Source organism: Sarcophilus harrisii, chromosome 3 (assembly GCF_902635505.1).
Source record: "Sarcophilus harrisii chromosome 3, mSarHar1.11, whole genome shotgun sequence".
In the NCBI taxonomy this organism is placed as follows: domain Eukaryota; kingdom Metazoa; phylum Chordata; class Mammalia; order Dasyuromorphia; family Dasyuridae; genus Sarcophilus; species Sarcophilus harrisii.
In genome coordinates, this window is record NC_045428.1 from 292,256,980 (window position 1) to 292,282,885 (window position 25,906).

Here is a 25,906-nt window from a genome sequence, read left to right on the forward strand (position 1 = left end):
TACTCTATCTGAGCCTGAATGACCCCTCAGACACTTGCTGTGTGACCCTGGGCAAGTTCCCCTTTCAAGGGGACACCTTTCAGCCTCAGTTACCTCATCTACAAAATACGAGTAATAAAAACATCTACTGCACAAGGGATAATAATAACATTTACCTCATAGGATCAAATGAGATCTGTTTAAAAGCACTTTGTAAAACTTAAGGGACAGTATAATTACTGGCCATTTTCATTATACAGAACTTTGACAGGAGGGGAAGGAGAAATTAAGTGACTAGCTCATAGTAACAGTTAGTATGTATCACGGGCAGAACTGTAACTCAGGATTTTATCTGCTCGAGTTCAGGTTTTTATCCATTATGTCATGCCACCTTTATTTATATATAATCCATATAAAATTATCAATAAAAGTACATATTTTAATATATTTTATATTATTACATATCATTTAAACTAGATATCGCAAAGTTGCCTAAATTTATTCTAGTAGGGAAAATTTATAACCTTTTAAAAAAGGATAGCTTATTTACATTAAAACTATTATCCTAAAACTTCCTAAATGAATCATAAAGGTTATAGTTAATAAACATAGAGTTCATGCACAGAAACTGTTTCTTACAGACCTTAGTATGGAAGTACTGTATCATTAAGAAGTTAGCATAAAGGGAAATATTTTATAAAACAAGCCAAGTTAAGCTAGTTTCTTTGCACACAGATTTTTATTAAACAAGGCTGGTAATGGAACGTCTTTTTTTGTTTAATGAATAAACATAAGTCCCTTTATTACAGAAATTGTATTCATTGGTGAGTATGGTCACATCTATAGGTTAAATCTTTTAAAATTAGAATCAATAATTAGTATAGAATTTATTATCTCTTCATTACATCGTGAAGTGTCTTGTGTAGTCATATTCTATTGTTGGAATGACAGCTTGTACAAATTTCAGGAAAATGAGAAGATACCTAATGAAATTCAGCTAAGGAAAATAAGTTTTATAAATAGGTGATTTTTTATAAGGCAAAAATACCAATGCATTTAACAAAAAGTACCATATCATAAGGAAAATACTAAAAAGTAAATATTTTGACAAGTATCAAATCAAAATGCATTATATCTTATTATTTATATATCTATCCCAAACCAAGGGCTCTATTACTTTTAACATCTATGACTACTTAATCCCATTCAGTATCTTTAAAGCTTCAAAGTTTCTCATTTTTAAATCTAAAGCAAGAACAAGAGAAAATTATTCCTTAAAAAAGAAAGAAAAAAAAATTATCACTTAACTTTTCAAAAAACTAAAGGATAGCCTTAAAATCTAAGATGGAAGGATCACAGAAAAGGAGAACAAGAATTAGAAAATAAGAGATGCTGGGGGATATAAAACGCACTGAAGCAATGTGAAAAGCAATAAAAAAGTTAAATAGAAGATTTCTAAACTGAGTGGTTTCAATGAAATCTAGCAGCCAACATGCAAACTCAAAACACATCAAACTTACTGACTTTCTTTATGACTGGTTCTATGTGGTCAACATCAGTTCAATAACAGGTTTTTCTGGAGGATCTACAGTAGCCAGATCCAGGACATCTTCTACTCAAGTTCACTGGGACATGAACTGACTTACTGAGATCTCGACAATAGTATAACAAACCAAACAAACTTTAGGTGACATAGAGGTGGACACCAGAAAAGGCCAGCACTATAATCTAATCTAAGAAATGTTGTATACTACCTTTGAAGTTTCTATATGAAGTCACAAAATAAGATGTGCAGTGAACAATAATAACCATAAATGAATTAATGTTTTGGCACCTCTCACTTAACAGCTTTGGTGCAATTTGCACTCTATCCTCATCTTCAATCCTCTTTTATCCTGCAAAGATACTAATAGAGAATAATGCTAATACTAATAATATTAATACTAAGAGAACTAATAAAGCATGGTTATATAAACCAACATACTAAATTGTAAGTAAGATTGATGGAAAAAAAGAAAATAAGTACTTTATCTTTTTACATGCAGATAGTATTACTGATCCACCAAATCACCCTCTGCCCTCTTTTTTTCCAGTATGAGTGAAGAGTTTGAAGAGATATTCACATACACTTATTCAATCCTTTAAAAAAAAAAAAAAATACACATATCTAAGTTTAAAGGATCAGACCATGACCATGAAACAAAGCAAAATTTAACTCACTATATGCTTCAAAATAAATTCTAAAACTTCTCATTAAGTCTTCAAGATGTAAGAGGAAATTTCTAAGACAAGAGGAACTTTGCAATTTCAAAGTTATGATGTCATATGTAAAAAGAAAAATTCTGTAAGAACTACAAATGATTTGTCAAAAACTAAACACTTCTACTAGCCAAGGATACATATGAACACCAAGTTCTCCTCCACCTTCTGCAACTGTCTCAATGATTTTTTTCATTACCTCAGCATGTCTGAAAAATAAAACAAACAAAAATAATAAAAGGCAATCATATCAAAGTGAAAAATGGCATTTTCTCAATGGCACAAGGAAGAAATCTACTAGGTTTAAAGATATAGTGTGCTTTTTGTTTTAACATAATGATTCAGAAATACTAAGTCCTTTACTTAGTTTGCTTTGAGAGATAAAGTGGTATAAAAAAGCAGAGAGGAACCAGAAAGGGAGAACACTCCAAAAGAAAGTAGTGCTTCTTAAAAAAGAGTTTAACGAGTGAGTTTGTCCGCTATCTCAGAATTAGAACTGTCAAGTTCAAGCAAGCTGTTGAGACACTCTGGCTTGTAAAAGTAAAGATGGTCTCATATTGAAAAAAAAATTAATATAACTGTATAATGGCCAAGAATAGTCAGATTAAGTGGGTCAAACAGACAAAAAAAAAAAAAGGCAGCGTAGAGTTTTTAATCTCCTAAATTTGTCGTGATGCTTGGAGTTTGGATATTTTTTCCCGGTACTCTGTTCCATAAAATACCATACAACTCTTATTTACAATTAACTTAATTTTTGTGGTAAAGATTTATCCCGATTTCCTATCCATACAGCTGAACCAATGTCAATTGGTGAAAACTAAAAGCACCTAATATAGTGCCTAGGACACAGTAGGCCCTTTTAATATTATACACCATTATTAAATGAAAAGAATCCATTCTGGGCTAGTAAAGCCCTAAGAAACTAAAAACAATTCTGAACAGAGCCTCAAATTTGTAGAATTTGAACTAAATAAAACTAGTCAGTTTTATAAGCAGTTAGATACATATGTACCTAAAATAGCATGCACCCACCCAAATACACAATTCTGATGTTATGTTGCTGTTGTTTTTAATAAGATTCAGCATTTTTCTGATATGTTTGGGGAAAGACACAATTTTTTTGAAAACTGAAAATTAGTGGGCAAAAAGAAGTTAATAAAGAAGAGTTGAAAGATTTTATCAATTAGCTGGTAGTCAAAAGGAAAACAGGGTGGTACTCAAACCCAAGGAGCTCCCCAGGATAGTTAACACCTGATTAAATCTGTCAGACTGAGTGATTTGGATACAGGATAGTAGTGAACACAAATGAATAACTTCAAGTGCATAGAGCTCAAAAGCCAGCACTCAGAATAGAAAACCTGTGGGTGATGTTTAGGTGATGTTTCAATTTATGAAAGCAAAACTTTCAGTTTATGAAGCACACTAAGTATCCTAAATTTAGCCCAAAAAAAGTTTAAATCATATCTACCATTTATTTTCCTTATTTATGCCTTGTTCTTGCTTCTGTATCCTTCTACTTTGAGGCAGAAATTAGTATTTGTTCATTATATATTATTTTAATCAAAATGTTTTTATAGGACAAGAATGGCTGTCAGAGCATTGCTTTTTTCCGGCCATGTATTCAGATCTGAATTAAGTTAAACCACTGATTCGCTAAACTAAGATGTAAAAAAATAAAAAACCAGGAATGCCTTCGCTACTTTAGCCTTCTCTATACCCTCCCTAAAGGTACAATACGTTAAATATAACTACAATATAGAAAAGGTAATGTTTTTCACTCATGCTAAAACTGATTTAATTTTACATCTACATCAGAGCTTCCAGATCCCTCAATATTACAAATAGTTCTAAAACATCTTTAGGAGATTATTAACTAGGAGCCTTTGGCTAAGGAACCTAAAGTTAGAGAAAAGGGGTTTGACTGGTAACAATTAACTCTGAGACCAGTCTGTTTTCTTTATGTATGTCAATTTAACAAGTAACTAATAAAAACATTAAAACTTCATGTAATTACTTTTATAGGCTTATACTAGAGAAATCTAGATTGTTCCAAAATAATCTGCTAAAAATAGTCATAAAATCTGAAAGTTCTTTTGGATTCTTGAGAGTTACATGGTTGCTATGAAGTCCATAATTCCAGAGTCTAATGACACACTTGAGAGCTAAAACACATGTACAAAACAAAGGAAAAAATGTATTTAAATGTCTATTCATTTCAGTCAAGTCTGACTTCTTATAACCCCATTTGGGGTTTTCTTGGCAAATTGAAGTTATTTGTCATTTCCTTCTCCAGCTCATTTTATAAAGGATGAAATTGAGGGCAAACAGTGACTTGTACAGGGCCATACAACCAGTAAGTGTCTAAGGTTGGATCTAAATTCTCTTCTTACTGATTTCAAGGCCAGTAATCTATCTCCTGTACTACCTAGCTGCCATAAAATGTGTAAAGACAAAATGATTAATAATATTATTAAATGAGCATGAAAGAATTTTTCTTACTTTCCTCTATGCTTAGCAGATTAATCAAATAAAATCTCATTTGCCTAAAAAGTCTAGGTTTCTACATTTGTGTAGCAAAAAGGTTCCCAGGACATTCCTCTCTGTATTATAAGACTTGCAAAAGAAATCAAACATACCTGCATGGGTGAACTGAACACATGGGAGGAGGTGGAAGATGAGGGTGGTTTTCAATGGTCACTGTTTTCTTAACATGATCTTGACTGATGTCTTCATACATATGTTCTACTGTTAAAGGCTGTCGTTGCTGAAGGCCCAGAGAATGTTTTGAAATTGCTTAGTATCGTTAAAAGACTGGTATTTTTGATAGGCTTAAAACTTCCCCAAATACTCTACATTTTTCATTTCCCCTTCTTTAATTTCCAGATCCTGCTTTTGAAAAATCTGATTCATCAATGGTAACAGGAAACATTTTTAGAGCCAAGGAGAGGGTCCATAAAGGGTACCTTTATGAAACATAATATCTCAAAGATACAGGAGGCACAATGATAAAACATAATCATTCTTTACCTCCAATTTACTCTGATACACCATTTTCTTTTTGCTATTCCTTTGAGGATATGTTGTGTTTTCTTTTATTTCAACAAGTAAGACAAATATTTAACAAGGCTTGGGCAAAAAAAATACAACCATATGATCTTATAAAAAGGTACTAGGACAGACTGGGAAGACCCAGATATTACTCCTGGCTCTGTTAAGTTCTGGGGAGGTGAATGTTGGCAAGTTCTCTCAATTCTCTGAGCTATATATAATCTCATCTGTAAAATCTGGAGAAAAATAACACTTGTATTAACTTCACACAGATATTGTACGGAAAGTACTTTCAAAATTACAAGGTGCTATAAAGTTGCATATTATTAAAAGTAACAAACCTAGGGGAAAAAAAACGAAGTTTGATTCTCTTAAATTTTGGAGATAAAAATTCAAACATAAAACTGTAGGTGGAACCAAAGAGACTAATAGTAATAAAGTAATGATCCATATGTGCTTAAAACATTATTAACATAGTCCTAATTTACAATTCCTTCAAAATATAAATTCAAGTTCAAAAGTATTAGGTATAAAAACCAAACCAGTCTCATAAAATCACAAATGTTAGGCACATGAGAACAAAAAACAAATTTAACAATGCATATTATTTTCATAAAATTATGTCCTTATAGGTTTACCTCATCATAACCAAATAACCAGAGTCTTGGAGTCTGATAATATTTGTCATATGTAATATAAAGATCATAAGTTCTGGTTTGTAAAATAGCATCTTCACTTCCAGCATCATTTTTAGCTTTATTAACTTCTACTATTTTCCTTGTATCCAGAGTAGCCTGAGGTATAAATGCCCCCCCAAAAAAAGAAAGAAAAAAGAAGAAAAAATTATTAACAAATAAGATAACATGCTTTAAAAACCTTAAAACATTTTATAAAGTTAGCCGTTTATGATAAATCCTATAAACTGTTTCTCTTACCCTATTTCTTTTACATTTAACTTATTTTCCCAAAGGGAAATAATTTAAGTCAAAATTAAAACTTTTCATTAGAAACTTTAAACAAGAATGTGAATATATCTTTGGAAAATTAACTTAACTACTAAAAAATACCAACTGAGAAGTCCATTTACAAACCTCATCTGTCTCCAAGAGTCCACTCTCTTCATATTCTGTGATAGGAAAAACAAAATACAATTAATGAAAATAAGAATCAAAAATTTACAATACATCACCATTTCAGTGTGTCTAAACCCCTGCCTCCCCCCACAAAAAAAACAAAACAAAACACCTTGTTTTAAAAAATGACAGTAAGAAAATTTTTTTCCTTAAGTTCCACTCCAATGCCTCATTGTAATGTCAAGTTAACCTGGCCCCTGTAAGGTTGTCTTAAAGTACAAAATGACATTCTATGTATCAAGCTACAAAAGCTCATGCATAGAACCTCTGAGGAGAATGTTTCGTTTTCTAAGAATGACTAGCTCATTTGAAGACTCATTCACCAAAATGTTGGCCATGAGATACTGATGTTTTCTAGAGCCCAGCAATTCACAAACTGCGAAAATAAAGATCACTGCAATATGCATTAGTGAAGGAATCCAATACAATTATGGACTTTCAAAATGCTTATGTAAATAACCAGAAAAGGGAATTGACAACATGGTACACTTACACAAATTTCATCTACCTGGTAAAAAACTGACTTAAACATCTGGAACCTAGCATATTCTGGTATAGATCACAGCATTAAGAACAACTGGCATGACAAAGCTAGAGATACACTTTTCCCACTAGTTGTTACACTTAAGATATAATGTGTAAGTTCCAGAATTACAAAACAGGAAGATATTTTTAGTCTTTGTAAATTAGGAAACTGCTAGGTCATGCAAGATTTTGCAAAACTTGTAAAGAATACAAGTTTTTAGCCATGTGATTCTGCAAATAAGCTTATATTTTTATAAGGTAGTAAAGTGTAAATTATTCTTTATGTGACAGCAGCAATTAATTACATGAATAGTATGTGTATATGCATATATATGCATGTGCATATATGTGTTTATGTATGTGTATATGTACATAGAGAAACAGAGCAAGTTCCCATTTAACATAAATTCAACTTTACATAAAGAATTTTCGATGGTCACTTGACTCTACACTTTTGTGGTCTCTCTCTTCACTCTTGTCTGAGATCAGTACTCTATGGTCGGCCATTCTCCTCCACCAAAAATACCAAACCAACCAACCTCCAAGTAAAAGCAGAAGAGAGGCATGGAGAAATGCACAGGACAGATGGGGAGAAAGGGAAGCTTGGCTAGAGACCTCAGGAATCAAGAGAGGAGACCTTTGCCTGTTGCAACCACCTGCCTAAATGTCTTCTCCATCTGTTTTTCTAACAGCCCATGCTGGGACACATCTGTCTCCAGCCCTAAATGTTCTCCCTCCTTCTTTTGCCTCAGTCCTCACCTACTCCCTGTTTGTCCTTGAAGTGTATGTCAGCCCTTTATTCCATGAGTGGGGAGCCCTTTTCTGCCTCCTTTCCCTTCCCCAGTCTGCAAATAAATTTACATTACATACCCTTCTATACTGTATTTCAAGAAATTTTTTTGTTAAGGCTTATATTACATGTACCACATATATCATCCTCAAATTAGTATTATAATGATTCAAATAAGTCCAAAGAAAAAATACCTTCCATATCTGCTGCTTCTCCCTCATCATCTTCTTCTTCCTCATCACATAAAGCTGAGCAGTCTCGCTTTATGCTATCCTTTGAAAATCACATTTAAAGACAATTATAGTACAATTTAAAAATAAATCATTTAAAAAAATTGTCAATAAAAAAGATTGAGTTAATCTAGACCCCAGTGAGAAAAAATTAAACTATATTTTAACATACTTTATCTCAAAGTAAAATGAATATCTTGTTAAGTACTATAAAAAGTATTTACCTGCTAAATTCACCAAAATATCCTATGTCTAACTAAAGTAAAAATCATGCTTAATTGAAACACTTTAGATATTTAAAGTCATCAATTTAAATTTTCCTTAAATTAATTCTAGGATGCAACTACTGAAGGTACATATGCTCCACAAAATATCATCATTTTTACATGACCAATATTTAGTATATCTGAATTAACTATCATTCTAAATCTAGATTTTTCAACCTTAGCTTAGCTATTATCTTTGCTAATAAAATAAGCATACCATTTAAAATAATTATTTCAAACAAAAGTGAATCTGAAGAGATTAATTGCAAATGAGAAAATATTTAGCAAATAATTAAAACATAGGTGGTTTTATCCCATGTGCTAGGAGCAATGTACAAACCTGAATGAAAACAAAATAGAAACAGAAAGTTAAAATATTCATAGCAATGGTTTACTTATCCCTGGAAAAATATATTTGCTTGTAATAACAGATAATGAATGATAGAAGTCACTGGCCCCAAGCAAAACAGAGATAGAAGCCAAGAAAGATTATCATATGAACTGCATCTAAAGATGCAAAGTCATCAGTGTAAAGCTTTTAACTAGCTCTTCAGTACCTCTTTAGAAAAGGTTTGTCAATGTAAATCTCTAAGACTTACTTATCAGTCAGCACAAAGCTTTATCTTAAAAGAAAGCTGAAGCTCTATCACGAGGAAATTAAAAAATAAATTTGAATAAATTTATCCCAATCCCAAACTAATACTTAAGAAATGATGTAAGATCAACATTAAACCAAAACAAAGACCTATTGCTAAATGTATGAGAGTAAGCCATGACTTTTTTACCTAGGATAATTTAATTCAGATGTTCTTTTTATCAAGTATCTATTCATGTTGGAATAAATGAGCAATTATTTATATTATATAAAATGTATATGTACATGTATAAATATGTGCAGTAAGACCATTTTTTTTTGGTAAAATATGGTTTACATGGCTGAAAAAAAGCAATACTAAAATAACCACACATCTAATTTAGAGTTGGCTAGTTGTATAGCATTAGATTGAGTGAAATTCTCAACATAGGATAATTATTTCCCTAATCTGAATATCCCTTCCTCCAAAAAATAAAAGGAAATATATTTATTATAAAGTAATACCTCCTTAATTTGAAGTAGCTTCTTCATAATCTAATCTAATCTAAATCTTTTTTCAGTCTCTATGAAGAAAATGCTCGTCAGTTTAATACTGCATAAAAGATTGCTGAGAGAATGCTTAAACTACTTTGAAAAATAGTGACAGCACAATTTTCAAAAGCCAATAAGCATCATTTACACCTAGTGCTTCAGTTGTTTTACCCATGCAATCTTATTTTTAAAGCAGGAAAATCTACCAAGAACTTCCATTAGGTGGCCACATTTGTTGCTGTTAATAATACTTGAACACAAAGCTACATTTATCTTAAAATAATCTATAATTCAGATTGAATTTGCCAATTCATATGAACCAATGAAGTTTTCCTTCATTTAGAACATCAAAAACTTCCTAAATAAGAGATTTAAGAAAACAAAAAGAGCTTAGGAAGAGCTTATACATGAAGGAAAAAGTACTAATTAAAGGTTGAATTTTCACAGTAGAGTAGTCCAACATATTTGAATTGGATAAATTGATATAAAAATTTCTCTTAAAAATAAATAAATAAAATGTAATATACTCTTCAGAATAAGAAATGAAATTAATACCTTGCTTTCCAGAGTAATCTCCTTAACTACTTCTGTCACTCCTGTAATACCTATAAAATTCAATCAGAATTACTAATATTAGATTAAAAATTCTTCATTATCTGGTATGAATACAGACTCTTATTTAAGGGAGCCAAAATATTTTAAAAGTAATAATGAAATCCTCACAACTTTCTTAAAAATTAAGGAGGTGATAACTTCATTGTACAAATATAGGCATTAGACCCTCAATGAAATTTCATATCTTATAATTAATAAAAATATGTCCATTCACTCATAATCCCATATTTCATGCTAGATAATTTCTCAATTAGTTTTATGTGCTAAAATGATTTCTCCTAACATAATTTTATTGAAAGATTAAAATCTAAAATATATTCATTTGTACTTTTAATTCATTTCCAAAAGATTTTTCAATAAAATTTGAGCTATTGCTTCAGAAGAATGTAAGTAATCCTAGGTATGTATAAACAGAGATACTCTACAATCTTCAGAACCTAGATATTTTGATAAGAATATGCTAAAAATGCCAAATATTGGTAGTAATAAGCTACATGGCACTGCTTCCAAGTTAGAAACATCTGCCAACATTTTTGACTAGATGCTTTGACAAGAATGAAAAAGAAATACACATTAGGGAACCAGAATCTCAAAAGTTACTCAAAACCGACTGCCAACTGTCAGAGCCTATACCATTTTGATAATATTTAGATATATCAATCCCCTAAATGCCTGCACTAAAATCTATGGCCACAACTCATACTACTCTAAAATAAAGATTCTTATGATAGTAGGGTTTGTTTGGTAGTAGGGTTTATTATACGCTGGTAAAATAATGAATACACATAAACTTATTATAAAATGTTTATCATAAATATGAAAATTTTTTATTAAGTGCTTCTCTGAAATTATGCAAGAGATAAATGTATCTTTATTCCCTTTTTAAAAAAAAATGGTTCGATCTAAATACAATAGAAATCCCAATTCAATCAAAATTTCTTACAAGTAGAACCATCACTGACAATGTCAAAGAAGTTAACATTCTCAAGGATTGTTAGAAAAATCAAATGGCATTAAAATAATGAATTTTGAAACTTAAGGTCAAAGATATTTTCTATAAGAATCAGTGCTCCCTATATACAAATACTTTATCAAATCAAATCAGAAATTGTGTGGCCTGTCACATATAAAAATGATACTTTGAGATCACAACCACAGAGTCTCAGAGCTGGAAGAGATCTTTCCCATTCTCTACTGGAAGCATGAAGTATCTAAACAACAATCGGCTTCTGCTTAAAGACATTCGGTGATGGGGAACTTACTACTTCCTGAATGGTTATAAACTAAAACTAACTGGCTTACAAAATGAATGAATTCAAAATCTCATTAACCTTAACATAGTTCTCTCATCAAAAGAAACAGACTATAGGGAATTTTATTAATACTTTCTCTTTGCTATATCCTCTACGTACAGTAAAATTTTAGTTTCATAAAACACAGTAGCTCAAAAGTTTGGGGAAAGGTTGGAGAAAAGGAGTTTCAAATATTCTACTCAGTGTGGGAAAACATTTATATATTTTTAAATTTAAATATAAAATTGCAAACTTTGGGATTAGAGGTGCTATCCAACTAAGAAAACTCAATTTACCAATGACACACAGAATAAATATGGGAAAGCAATCCCTTCAAATCTCCACCTCCCCGAACTACCGTTTGTACCCCATTTCTGAACGCAAAGAGGATGACTGACCTAGAGAAGTACCTTCTCTTATGCAGATGAAGACATGTAGAGAGGTGCCTTCTCTAAGGCAGATGCAGAATTGAAGAAAGATGCCTTTTCTTTTATGTAGACTTGGAGATGTAAAGAGCTGCTTCTAATATGCAGAAGTGTAGAAAGCTAACAAGTTACTAAGTAGGAGGATATGTTCCTAATATCACAAGTTGGGACTCAAAATATATTTTTCCATAGTAACAATGTTATAAATGGTAGCCAGATGTAATTAAAATAATACTATTAGTACCATACTTTTGCAAAGCTCACATATTTATAACATTGTTTCGATGGGAAAATGGTTTTAGAGTTCCAAATAACCAACTTACAACTTGTGGAAAGAGCACTGAATTTGTAGTCAGAAGACCTGGGTCCAAGTCCTGGCTCCACCACTTAATGGCTGTGTGACCAAATAAGATAATATATGTAAAGAGCTTTGTAACAAAAAAAGTGCTGAATAAAAATGTAAGTTATTATTACTATTTTTAAACTGTTTGCAAATGAACTGCTTATATTATAATGTATAGAGACACAAATCAAAGCAGGGCAATCAGTCGAGAATCCTTTTAAAATTCATTCAAACATCCATCAAGTGCCCACTTTGCAAGGCACTGGGAATGAAACTTAAGATAAATAAGACATGATTCCTGACCTCAAGCAGCTAACACTTCAGGAAGACAATGAAGGTGGAGAAAGGGCACACACATAATAGAATTGCAGAACTATCAATGAATAAGTAATTTAGCTATTTAAAAAAATAAGGAAATAAAAATAAAAGAGGTACAAACTCTAAAGAACAACTGGGACTAAAAGTACTTTAGGAATTTAGTATTTTTCAGAGTAAAATTTTTATATCTTTTATTTCTATTTGCTAAGCCCCATGAACAATTTTCGCTTAAAGAATGTTGTAAAAGATTATGAAGTTTTTTCAAATTTTATATGTGCCATTCTGTTCCCATTTCTTTACTTACCTGAGTTGTGATATGTATCTACCCATCCCCCATCACCATCATCTTCTTCAATTATAGCTTCCAATTCATCAGAATATTCCATTTGTTTGCACCGCTTATAGCAAGGCACTAAAGAAAATGGATAAATGAAGTTACTGACTGATTCTTTAGGGAAAAGGGAGTGTTTCTTCTCAGTAATTCTTTAGTTCACAAAGGATGAACACAAAAACCTTCAAGAGACACTATTTAAAATGCTCTTTAAAATGTTACTGAGTCATAATCTACACTTATTTTGCTACATAAAACTCTCTGACAGACAAAACTGCCAAGAAAAATGCCAGAAAGGCTTGGTTTTTAGTGATACCATTATCCTATCTGCTCAGACATGGAAGGCAGTAGATTGAAAAAAGGTGACATTGAGGAATTGGCTGACATTGCACAGTGATAGTTATCCCTGATGTTCCAAGCAGGGGAAGAATAGGCAGACATGAAAAAAGAGAAAGGTACCATCTGCCAGTCAATAGGGTGGTAGAGGTGCCTTTCAATTTCTCAAACTAGTTTTTTAATCATTTTACATTCATTTATTTAAAGGGTAAAAAAAAGGTTAAAAACATACTTAAAACTTCTAATGTGTATTATCTAATGAATTCAGCTGTCCTACTATCTGACTTTTTAAAATGTCATTTAACAACTCTCAATCTTGCTCTTCCCTAAAGGCTCTAAACTCTGAGTAAAGAGCATTTTATTTTGAATAAGATGCCATCTATCTGCAACAATCTTTTCAGTAATACACAAGAATCAAACTGGTTAAAAGTGAGATGCAACAAAGATTCTGATTTTTCATGGAATAAATTAAATGAAACTGGAAAAAAAAAGAGAAGCAATTTAGAAGATCTCCTAAAGCTTCAGATAATCCATAATTATTTTTAGAGTACACAATTTCATTAGTTTTCATAGCTTTTCTCAAAGGTAAGAAGGCAAGTATGATTACATTTACCAATTCTTGTAGAATTAGCACAAACTTTTTTTAGTTTCTATATTTTCGGGTAATTATATTTTTCTATTGATCCCAGATTCATAATTTTCATTAATATAAAAAAGTCTAGGAGCCACACGTATAAAATATTTGTAGCAGCACTTTTTGTAGTGGCAAGGAACTAGAAACTGAATGGATGTCCATCAAGCAGGAGAATGACTAAATAAGTTATGGTATATGAATGTTATGGAATATTATTGTTCTATAAGAATTGATCAGCAGCATGATTTCAGAAAGGCCTAGAGAGACTTACATGAACTGATGCTAAATGAAGTGAATAGAACCAAGAGAACACTCTACAGAACAAGATTATATGATGATCAACTCTGATGGACTTGACTCTTTTGAACAATGAGCTGATTCAGACCAATTCCAATACCCTTGTGATGGAGAGAGCCATCTGCATTCAGAAATAGTACTATGGGGACTGAATATGGATCACAAAATAAGATTTTCCCCCCACCCCCTTTTTTTTGTGGTTGTTTGCTTCCATTTTTTTCTTTCATTTTTTTCCTTTTTGATCTGATTTTTCTTCTGCAGCATAATAAATGTGGAAATACACTTAGAAGAATTGCAAGTGTTGAACCTATGTTGAATTATTTGCTGTTTGGAGGAAGGGGATGAGGGGGAGGAAAGGAGAAAAATCTGGAACCCAAGATTTTGCAAGGGTGAATGTTGAAAACTATCTTTGCATGTATTTTGAAAATAAAAAAAAAAACTATTATTAAAAATTTTTTTTTAATCTTACCATTTTTAGTTACCAAAAACTGTTTGCCAGTTGGAAGGTATGCCTTGACTTTCAATTCTTCCCCTGAAGCCCTTAAAAAAGTAAAAAGTAGCAAACAAACAAACAAAAAAACATTCAAGTAAATTCGAAACTATCACATTAAAAGTTTGAAAACAAAGCACAGAAAATCCTTAAAACGGTGCCTAGGATAGTGTCTTGCTGAACTATTATTAGTAGCACTTTTCAGAGTGTGTTTAAGAGATGACTTTAAAAAATAAGAACAAGTGATTTGCTCAAACGTTCAAAAAAGAGACAATAAGTTACACTAAGAACAACATAACTATTTTATAAAGACTAGACATGCACTAAGACACTATAAAACAAATATTTAAGAGAGGGGAGCTCAAGTAAATATAAACTTAGATACAATAGGATAGAATAATATCAAACTACTAATAACTACATTCACTCTTAGAACAAAAAAAAGTTTATCATTCTATTGTTTCTTAATCCTGTTTATTAACTTTTGAGAAAAAGGCAACATAAAAGGTTATCTCATGCTTAAGAACAATTATTTTAGTAGATCAGGTTCACCGTCAATCATGCCAAAGTGAGAACAAATGAGCTAGAAGTAGCCTATTCAAACACAAATTTAGGCTAGTATAGCATGAGCAGCCTTATTTTAGTCCTAGTATAAGCCTGATCATATGCCTATTTGAGGATGTCAAGCAGAAGTGTGGATCAAAAGTCAGGACCATAAATGAATTCAAAACAAAACAAAACAATTCTACCACACCAACTTTACTAAATGTATTAATTAATATTAAATGTACCAATAAAAATAAATTCTATGTATTAAATATAGGCTACTAACCCTTATATTAATCAAGGAATTTAAATTTTTGATTAGGCACTGTTGAGGAAATGTAAAAGAATATTACCTTCACAATGATGAGCTTTTCTGATGACAATTTTAGATGCAAATAAAAAGATTTTTGTAAAATAATTTTTTTTGACAGGTTAAATGATTCTGAAAGCTATTTAAGGAATTACAATATGCATGGTAATAGGTGTATAAGAATTTTTTTTTTAAATTGCCATATACTAAATCAAATGGTTTCCAAATATAAACTCAGCTGTAAATCTAAAACATAAAGGCTGAAGAAAAACACTCATCAAAATGATTTGCAATGTATTCCCTATCATGCCTCAAGGAAAGAAATGCCCAAGAAAGTAGTATAAACATGTGATTAAAACTCGCCTAAAACCAATTTAAAACTATTTAGCTAATTAAGCTTTGAGGCTAGCATATAACAAAATAGAAATCAGTATTCCACAAATCCATGACCAACAGGCAGGAATTTAATAAATTTCTCAATGAAAAAGATTTTTGCTAGATAAATCTAGAACATAAAAAGTAGTATAGATGTATTTATCCACCTTTGGGAGGCTATTTCAGTAGCATGCATTTTCATACAAAAACAAATTTATAAATGATCTTCATACATGAAAGTGGTTCTTAGGAAAACTTTTTTGGTCATTATAATTTGTTACTGTATATACACTTAAAATAAGACTAATTTTCTTAAAATATTCTATTATTTATATTTGTCTTTCTTAAAGTTTTATTCCAATTCAGTGAAATTTCCTAAGAATTACTTTTAAAAGTCTTGAAGTTGATAGACTCCAGTTTACAATCACCAATCTTCAACACCTGCAGACCAAAGTATCCAATACTTGTTTTAATATGACTACTACAGAACTAAATGTGTTCCTATCTTGAGTCTTAAATAAATTGAGGAATACATATAACTCAAAAGCAGGTTAATTAAAGACTCACCACGTAGTGAGTCTTATTTCTTGATAATTATTTTAAAATTCATTTTGGAAAGAAAAAAAGTAGTCATGTTTCAATGGCATTTGAGCTTTTAAAACAAGATAATCAAAAGCTGAGATGTACAGATTATTAAGGAAGAAGCTCAAGATAGGGAAAGAAAAGATTTTTATCAAAAAATTTCTATCATTTCTGCTTTCAGAACAAAACAAAAACTAAATTTTACTTCCTTCTCTATTAACCACACTTTGAGAAACATTGAATTACTTTCAGTATCGAGAAGTCCTTGGTAAATTTATCAAAACTACATAGCTGTATATTTTGAAACTGTGTCAAATGCAGCTTCATATAATTTCAAACCATAGTCTATGTCTAAAATTTAATCTCTCTGAAGTTTACTTACCATTGCCATGTTGGACAGTGATGGACTAAATGGTCTCCAGCTGCAACAAACTATTCGAGTTTGGAGGAAAGATAAAAGAAAGAATAGGAAAAGGGAAAAAAGGTTGAATATCATTGGATACCAAGTGGCACAAGATACCAATCTGATTATCCTACGCAACCTTAGCAGCACATATAAATTCAAAATGTACTCAGGAACTAAACCTGTTCTACCGGTCTTTAGATCTATCTCTGATGATTATTAAATTTCAAAAGTTCAAACATTGAAAAAAGCTTAAACTCAATTTGAAAGTGAAATAAACTATTTGCGTTAAAGATAATTATCACTAAATTATAAAATAGCCATCTGTGAAGATCACAATATAATAAAGTTGCAACTTAAAATGTTCATGAATGAATAACTATGAGAAGCAATATGGCTTAATAGATAAAGCAAGCCTTAGAATCAAAAAGATCTTATTCAAGTACAGTACTGACACATTATTTCCTGGGTAACTACTGTCAACTTCTCAGAACCTTAAAATTAAGACTACAAGTTACAAAAGAGCTGACTATAGGAATCAGTAGAGAGTTTATACATTGGGAATTTCTTACATTGATGCAATCACACATAAACATGTATTTATATATTTTGAGACAACAAAATACAAAATTCATAAACATTTACTTGAGAATTGGGACATCAAAATTCATTTCATTCAATCTCCTACCAAATTCGGAAATCTTTTCTATTATATTTGACAGGCTCATCCCCTTTCTTATTGGAGAGTTTTACTTTACATTCGTTAAATCACAAAACTTCCTGGACCTGAAAAAAGGTTTTTTTAAATTTATTTCACTACTCCCTCTAAGCTGTTATATGTATTCCAGTGTTTCATATTTGTCATTAGCTGAAAATTCATTAAGCGTAATAGGGTAGAGTATAGGGAAAATGTTGATACTATTTACGCAAGAACCAAGTTTACATACATTGTGGTATATGTTTTTCATTTCCAATATGATCAATTTTAAGAATACATTCCAGTGTCTGATTTAAAACTTGCTGTTAGACCTTTGAAGAACTTCTAGACATTATATGAATCAGAATCGTCCAAGTACAGATACTGCATAATATACAAAGGCAAATATATATTTCTGACCTAAATGGTGGAATTTTTTTAAGTGTCATATCTATTATTTTATTTTTCAATCTGGTCAAGAGATAAACTTACCTTCAGGTAGACTAGAAAATGTATTCTTCAGAATAGTCTCCTAAGAAATATATTTTGTAGTACAAACTAACTTAACAAGAGATATGTACATTTTCCTAATCATTTGGGAATATTTCTCAATCATTTATTACTAAAGAATATATTGCACTGAAAAAAAGACATCTTCCTTAAGTTTTCAATACTGAATAAAGGAATCTGTTTCATGGTAAGAATGACAGAATGATTATAGATTAATATAATATCATCAAACACTTGGAGAATAACATTTTAAGAAAAAGATAGTAATAAGATTATTTTATATTCTTAAGTCTGGAAGAGATCTCAGAGATCACTTAGTCCAACATTACTCATTTACAGATGAAGAAACTGAAGCTGGGGATGGGGGTGGGAGCTGGGGGGGAACAATCATATAGCAAAAATTAATAGAAGAGATTAGAACCCAATTATCTTCTTAAAATGTTAATGGCAAAGTTGAGATATATAATTCCAATATATTCTATGCAGAATATGTAATCAATGTTACCCTATTTTCATTTCCCTAAGTGTCTCAGAATGAACTCTAAGGGAAGGTAATACCATAAAAAAAGATGAGTTTTATCCGATAAATAGAGTACCTTTGCTATCTTTCTTCCTTCTTACAATGATTTGCTTCACATCTCACAGACATGACATTTCAGTTACTGACTCAAATGCATGAATATAACTGCAAAAACTTTGGCTTTATTCAGTGACTTTTAAGCAACATACTAATAGTTCATAGTACTCAAAAGAATACAACCTTACTTTATGATAGACAAATTATATTTATTCCTGTTTTGCTTTAAAAAAAATTTGTTTTTGTTCTAAATATTTTTAATTATAGTTCTCTTATCAAGGTTAAGTAAAAGTATATTTTGCTAATAGGTAAGTAATAACTTCTCTACCATAATAAGACTTACATTTTTTTTTTACACATGCAATTAGATGGAAAAAAATTATAGAGATATTTTAGCCAGAGGGAAAGTAAAATAAAACAGACAATTCTATCACACCACAATTCTGCTATTTCAGGTTTTTTTTTCATACAACTATATGAGAGAGAGCCACAGTATCCCCTTTATAAGCTAGGAAGTTTGAGAAACTTTATTTCTCTCTCTATTCCAGTTCCAGGCTTAATCTCACTCTATAATTGCACTATCCTCATCCAAAAAATTATTTAACCTTTGCATAGGTGTTATTACAGCTAGTAATGCTTTTTTATAAAAGAGGACACTTTAGGAAATAAGCTTTCAATAGGTGTTTTAGTGAATGGTAGCAAGGCCATGAGCTTAGCCCTTGATGTGAAACATCTAAAAAGGCAATGGGAAAGTCAGGCTTGAAATCTAAGATGTGTGGGATTAATTCCACTTGACAATTCATGACCATGGGCAAGTCATTTATATTCTCTCAACCTCAGTTTCTCCAACTATTAAGATGAAGATCACACCAACAATCCCTACAGATATAAAGCTTTGGCGAGTAAAGTGTATTATTCAACTTTAAAGTACAATATAAATGTGAGATATTATTCAAACATTATTCTACTCCCTTAATTATAACTGTCTTATAATTGAGCAAATACCCACAGTCATAAGAAAGACCAGACAAAACTGTGTGTACTGATTTAGCAAAGTCCATCTGTGCTAAAATTATTTGTAGTAATGGGGGAAAAGGAGAGGGTAGTCAATAAAAACAATTTATGTTTTTGATAAATTTATGTTTTGATAAAATTTTTAACAATTTATGTTTTGATAAAACAACAAAAATTTTTTATTATGCACTCCTTTGTAATAAGGATAGTTTTCTTTGTGAAGGGATACATATATATGGAAATGATGGTAACGTAAAAACATATGTATATATTTTAAAAATGTAAAAAAAGATAAACAGAAATTTATTTATTTTTAATTTTTTAATCTTCCCCAAACTCAATTTGTTTAGCATGGATTTAGGCTTTCAATTCTTCAGAACAATACTCAAAATATCATTTCTAAAATACACATTTATATGTGTGTAAAAGTAAACTGTTCTAAAACTAAAATTGTTACCTTTTCTTGAAGGTCAGTCAAAAACTTAAAAATATATCACTATCCTTTTGGCATCTCACATTTAGAATTCTCCAGGATTGCTAATAAGCATGATACACTATTCTAGAAAAAACAATTCTCTCACTGACTGCTATCCTTATAAGATTATCCAACACGATTCATTTTAAAACATGAAAAACTAGTTTTTCCTGCAAAGTAATAAAATTATACTTTTATTATAATCAATTTGCTTATAACATTTTTGGGGGGAAGGAAAGACCAATTGAGAAAAGCTTAAATAATAGAAGACTTCAAAATCTGTACTAGTTCATTAAAAATTTTTTTTTTAAATGAACCAGATATAACTTTTCCAGCTGCTCAAAAAAGTTACTACAGGTGGCAGTGGTATCTAAAAGAATAAAGTTGATATGTGCTTATAAAATTAAGTCACAAATTCATGTAAATAGTAAATTTAGATTGAAATGGACTAAGACTTTTTCTACCTCCAACAGACTAAAAGAGCTCCAAAGCAGTGATATTTAGGTAAGTGGGAAACATACTAAAGCAAACGGGGCACACAAGAGCAGCTATATAATAGGCTCTCACCTTCTGCAGTGGCTTTTATAAAAGGAACATTTTAGAAAAGCTAAAATGTAAACATCAAAGAACAGTCTTTGCACAGGTAAAGCTAAATCAAGCATCAGTGCCATGTAAATCTGAAATGAGCTTGGATGACCTGATTTTTTACACCTTTTCTATTCCTATGCAAAGAGGAACTACATAAAAATTTGGCAAAGTAGAAAAGGAGGAAGAATTAATCCTTTCTACAGGAAGTAGTTGAACTGTTCATTTCTGTAAACTCTTTAATCATAGAGGAAAAGTATTAATTTTACTCCAAGCAAGCTAAGAATTCAGGATATTTTTAATATGAGAAAAAAAAAACATTAATTTAATACAATTAAGGTTTAATTATTCATATGGATCTATGATCTAATAGATATATTAAATATATATCTATTATATATCCAGCAGTATATCACTAAAGAATTTATCAAATTATCAAAATCAGAGAAAACTACTAAAAATCTTTTACAAAGAAAAGTAAAAGAAATTAAACTTACCTCTTCTGGGGTGATCACACCTGTTTCCTTAAATTTTGATTCCTGAAATTAATCAAAAGTAAAAATCACTTATAGCATAAATCTAGAGCTCTTTATACACAATGAGCCTTACATATGCACAATTTTTACTGTATAAGCAAGTGAAATGGTCTCAAAGATATTTAAAAGCACTACAACACTTGTCTAATTTCTCCTCCATTAATATTAGAAATGGAATTTAGAAACTTCATACCACTTTTTACCTTCCTTGACAACCAAACTGCTCAGAAATAACTTTTCTGCTAATGAAGACTGCACTAGTTTAAGTATCACAATTCTGTTTAGCCTATATCAAAATTTCTTTGATATTTAGCTGGAAGTTTGGAACACCCTGAAAAAAATCGGACCCAGCAAAGTTAAATGACAGCTACAGTTAGATAACTAATTATATAGAGTTGGGTTCAACAAGCCAAATATAGATGTTCTGTATTCTAAAATCTACTTATTTTTCTAATTTAATATTTTAAAGATTTTTAATTTCAATTTTAAAAGTAAGAATTTCTTTCCAAAAAAAAAAAAAATCCAAAGTTACTTTTTACTTGTGATTCCCAACTAATTTCTACAATGGGTCTATGGTCTTTCACCAAAAAAAAGCTTCCTCATTTGTGTTTACTTCATTTCTAATCATATATAAGCAACTTCCAATGGACTCAACTTAAGTTTTCTCACATTATGTGATTCTAATGCCTTATGACATAAATCATAAAAAAATGCATTTTCCCCCCCAACAGACCTAAACCCTAGCTGTTTTGAGCTAGAGTTATGTACTTAATACTGTTTACGCTTGTCAGGTATAGCTTTCCATCTGTCTTAAATAAATCAAATCTTAGATATTTTCAAAGATGTTTAAATGCTAAGAATATTAATTAACATCTTTCTCAAAACTAAGACTAAGTAGGTATATACAAAATGCCATCATATGATTCTAATGGCTTATGACATAAGTTTAAAAATCCAGGAAGTAGTTTCATTATCTATAAATCTGCTTTTTGAAAAAATAAGAAAATAGAACAATTTTATAATTGCTTCCATGTGCACTTGATGTTTTTCATCAGAAAAACTAGCATTAATTTAAGAGGTCTAACTTTATATCTGTTTCTAAAGTCCACAAGATTATATCTGGTGCCAATTATAATGTTAGCCACCAGTATCTAGCTGAGGAAAAGAAAAATGAACTTGAGAAAACAAATTATTCTGCTCATTTCATTTAGAATCATTTCATGAAGTCTAAGTTTGTTGCAAATTTAAATGTTTAGGATTCAACTTTAGTTACAGTTTTATACTTCAATCATAACATAAAACTTAAACAGATGGTACTTTAAAAAAACTTTTAGAGAAAAAATATTTGATGTTTTAAGACAATTTATAGCCATGTTTCCCAAACCTGTATCCTGAGCAATTCTGGTGGCTTAAGGTGAAATAGTAAAGACATATGTTGCATAGAAAAGCTTACTGTATTATATAACTGTCAGACTCCAGCAGCAAACCGATACAGCTGGAACCAGATTAAAATGTTGTGCATAGAAAGTACTTACTACAAACAACTTTTTCAGTGAGGGCCTCCAACAATATTAGCTGTATAAACCTGGGCAAGTTACTTATCTTCCCTTACCTCTAATTCTCTAAAATTAAGTTTCACAGGAAATGCTGTATCGGCAAGGGAAACTTCATGGCCAGGACAAAAATGTTTCAGCATGAAAACAGATTTGAATTTCTCTACTTTGTTCCAAAACTTCCTTGACCCTTTTCATCCGAGGAGTAGTCCATATCTCTTAGATACCACGTCTACATCACTCAATAATTTGTAAGTGCAATCAACATATTTCAAGTAAACAAATCTTATTCTAAACTATTCTAGACGTGATCGTTTTAAATTCTAAATTTCTAAGCCATTCTATTACAGAATGTCAGTGTTTTAAAGTAGAAGTGACAAAATCAGGTAGCAAAATTCCCAAGTGCTGCTGGAACCTGATTAATTGGGAAATGTTTTAACAAAATAAAAATATAATACACCAGAGATGTTAATTTTGTGGTTTTCTAACTCAATGTGTGGCCAGCTGGGATCGTTTTTCTATTTGGATTTGCTATGATGTCAGCTAGTTTCAAATGATACCTGAGAAATGCCTGACGTTTGACATTGGTGGTCTCTCGGGAGAGAGATGGGGTGCACTTACTTTCCAAGGCACTCCATTCCACTTTTTGACAGAACTAGTTTCCCACAAGTTTTCCCTTACAGGATGCCAAAATCTGCCCCTCTGCCACCCCCACCCACATTTGCTCCAGGCTCTGCTGTCTGAGGACCGCGAAATGCCAGAATATGATCAAGCACCGACGTGAGTATGGGAAGAGGGAAGATATAGAGGAGAAGGGGAGAGAGGGAGGCTTGAAGCAGCAGTTCCTAAAGCCATCCTTCTAAGGGAGGGCCACCCAAGGAGCAAGACTACGGTCAGGTTTAGCCCAGCCCTGACTTCTCGGAGCGAACAGTACTCAAGCAGCAGCTGACGAGACTCGCCGGCACCAGCGCCAGGGTCGCACGCCGATTAACGCCGGAGCCCCGGCCCCATCCCCTCCCCACCAGCATCCCCGGCGGGAACGGCAGAACAGGAATTCCGGTGATCCTCCCTCAGGGTTGGGGGCGAGGCCGGTTACCTTAAGCACGGGGGTCAGGTACTCGGCCACTTCCAGCGCCTTCCCTTTCACCGTGTTAATCACGTTCTGCATCCCGGGGCCGGGGCCGGCGGCGCGGGGTACGCGCCGCGCACTGGGCTCCGGGAGCTCGGGGCGGGAGATGGGGGGAGGGGGCAGAGGGATGGGACCGGAACCGGAGCGGACCTGGGTGCCCTGCCCCCCCGCGGCCGCCTCACAGCCCACAAGCGGCCCCCGCGGGGGAGGGGCAGCCGGCTCCCGGCGCGAGAGCTCGCTATCTCAGACCGCGCCGGCCGCCGGGAGTTAAACCAAGGGAAAGTTGGGGGAAGATAAGCGGACGAGCGCGGCGGCGCACCCCTCCCTCCAGCGCGCGCCTTCTCCTTCCTGCCTCTCACACGCTCGCACCCCTTCCTTCCTTCCCTCTCTCGCCGTAGTTTAGAACCTCGCAGCCATTGGAGGGCTCACATGACCCCGGACTGCTCCTGCACGTGATGCGAGGAGGGAAGGAGCGGAGTCACATGGCTCTCTCTTAGCTCTCTCTCCTCCCACTTCATAAATATTTCCCTCCCTCCCCACACAATGCGACTGAGCAGTGGGTTTCCTTATCGTTTCATTTCCTGACCGGTAATATTCTGGTACCAATTCTTCTGGCAGTTCAAGAAGCTGAACCTCAGGGAACAGAAACGATCTAATCTGTCCCTTTCTTTCCCCTTACTTCTTCTTCCCCTTCCTCATTCCCTTCTCCTTTCTCGACAATTCTCAAAATCTACGGCTGCTACATCTGCCCATCACTCGCCAGCCTAGGATGGAATTCCTTCTACGCAGGTGCACCCAGCACCAGGGATAGGTAACAGCGCCCCGCTCACTGAAAGCAGCGCATGCGTAGGCAGAGGCGCCCACGGAGGCAATGAGACATTCTGAGCCATTGCGCATGTGTAAGAAGAGGTTTGTTTGTGGAGGTTTTTTTCCTCCGGGTTGAGGAACGAGACGAAAGGGAACGTTCTTGTCACGTGGTTAGGGGCGGGGCTTGTTGGCCCTTAGAATGTGCCCGCCCGCTGGGGAGCTGTCATTTGGGGTTGGTGGAAGTGTACTGCGGCCTTGCGTGGTGCTGCTCTGGCAATTGCTGTGTAGGTGGGGCCAGGTAACCTGAGGAGGATGCTCAGGCCCTTCGGCCTCTTTCTGGGGCTGAGTCCCCTAAGAAGAAAAAATATGTAATTTTTTTTCTGTCCTTTTTTAAAAATAATTTTTGTTTACTTATTTTTAGCGAATTCTCTGTTAACCTCGCGGCCCCCTTTTCCTTTCTCTCCCCTTCATTTTGGCCTCGGGCTGAGGTATCTATTGCATTCTTTTGTGGAGACATCTGGCAGGAAACGTGATCGTTTGTTTTTAAGAATCTGATTTTTGTGCTCCCTCCATTCTCTGTCTGGGGTTTGTCTCTTTGCCATCCTAACGATTTATCGAAAAATCAATTCGCCCGTGTTTTTATTTAAGAGGAGACATCAGGAGAAGGAAAGGAAGACAAATATAGACAAACTTAGGGGTTTCTCCTTCTTATGGTGGTGGTTCTCTTTGATGGCAGAGAACAAAAATCATTTCCTTTCCTAATGCCATTTAAAAAATTCAGACTACTTTTCTTTCTTTCTTTTCTTTCTTTTTTTTTTTTTCTGAGGCATTTGGGGTTAAGTGACTTGTCAGGGTTACATATAGTTAGGAAGTGTTAAGTGTCTGAGACCAGATTTAAAAAAAAAAATTATTATAGCTTTTTATTTACAAAACAAATGCATGGGCAATTTTTCAACATTGACCCTTGGAAAAACTTCTGTTCCAACTTTTCCCCTCCTTCCCTCCACCCCTTCCCCTAGATGGCAAGTAGATCAATACATGTTAAAAATATTAAAGTATATGTTAAATGCAATATATGTCTGTATATTTATATAGTTATCTTGTTGTACAAGAAAAATCAGATTTAGAAAGAAGGTAAAAATGACCTGGGAAGAAAAACAAAAATGCAAGCAAACAATAACAGAAAGAGTGCAAATGCTATGTTGTGGTCTACACTTTTTTCCCAGTGTTCTTTTTGCTGGGTGTAGCTGGTTCTGTTCATCATTGATCAATTGGAACTGATTTGGATCCTCTCATTGCTGAAGAGAGCCACTTCCATCAGAAATGATTCTCTTATAGTATTGTTGTTTAAGTGCATGATGATCTCCTGG

The 25,906-nt window shown here is 32.9% G+C and overlaps 2 protein-coding genes across 8 annotated transcripts in view; one reads left to right on the top strand and one right to left on the bottom strand.

The window, feature by feature from the left end:
- Positions 1-699: 699 nt before the first annotated feature.
- ATG3 (autophagy related 3) lies at positions 700-24,488 on the bottom strand. Of its 5 annotated transcripts, none has more exons than XM_031959660.1 (14): positions 24,316-24,488; positions 21,009-21,050; positions 16,633-16,682; positions 14,417-14,487; positions 12,654-12,761; positions 12,012-12,082; positions 11,662-11,785; positions 9,912-9,961; positions 7,929-8,007; positions 6,378-6,412; positions 5,925-6,080; positions 4,875-5,002; positions 2,379-2,447; positions 700-962 (listed from the first exon to the last, which is right to left on the bottom strand). In XM_031959660.1, exons 5-14 carry the CDS (start codon positions 12,733-12,735, stop codon positions 881-883), a joined length of 876 nt encoding a protein of 291 aa, XP_031815520.1. In that variant the 5' UTR covers positions 12,736-12,761; positions 14,417-14,487; positions 16,633-16,682; positions 21,009-21,050; positions 24,316-24,488; the 3' UTR covers positions 700-880. The 5 variants fall into 5 exon arrangements, with proteins under 5 accessions (XP_031815520.1, XP_012399972.1, XP_031815519.1 ...); XM_012544518.2 differs by lacking the exon at positions 24,316-24,488 and adding an exon at positions 23,697-24,208; XM_031959659.1 differs by lacking the exon at positions 24,316-24,488 and adding an exon at positions 22,660-22,758.
- The window catches only part of SLC35A5 (solute carrier family 35 member A5), a 49,063-nt gene continuing 47,531 nt past the window's right edge, over positions 24,375-25,906 (top strand). The window contains exon 1 of one of the 3 annotated variants that reach the window (XM_003763585.4): positions 24,375-24,540. Coding sequence is in view for 1 of the 3 variants with exons in the window: in XM_023498991.2 (XP_023354759.1) it covers positions 24,601-24,628 (28 nt within the window). In the remaining 2 variants the exon portion in view is untranslated. The other 2 variants (XM_023498991.2, XM_023498993.2) reach the window with 2 other exon arrangements.

Coding starts and splice junctions, on each gene's coding strand:
- ATG3 (XM_031959659.1), bottom strand. CDS start 22,743: ATGCTGAAACATTTTTGTCCTGGCCATGAAGTTTCCCTTGCCGATACA. Junction 14,488..16,632: donor CACTGTCCAACATGGCAATG/GTAAGTAAACTT, acceptor TACTTTTTTAAG/GGCTTCAGGGGAAGAATTGA. Junction 9,962..11,661: donor AAGAGAAGGTACTTCTCTAG/GTCAGTCATCCT, acceptor TGAATTTTATAG/GTATTACAGGAGTGACAGAA.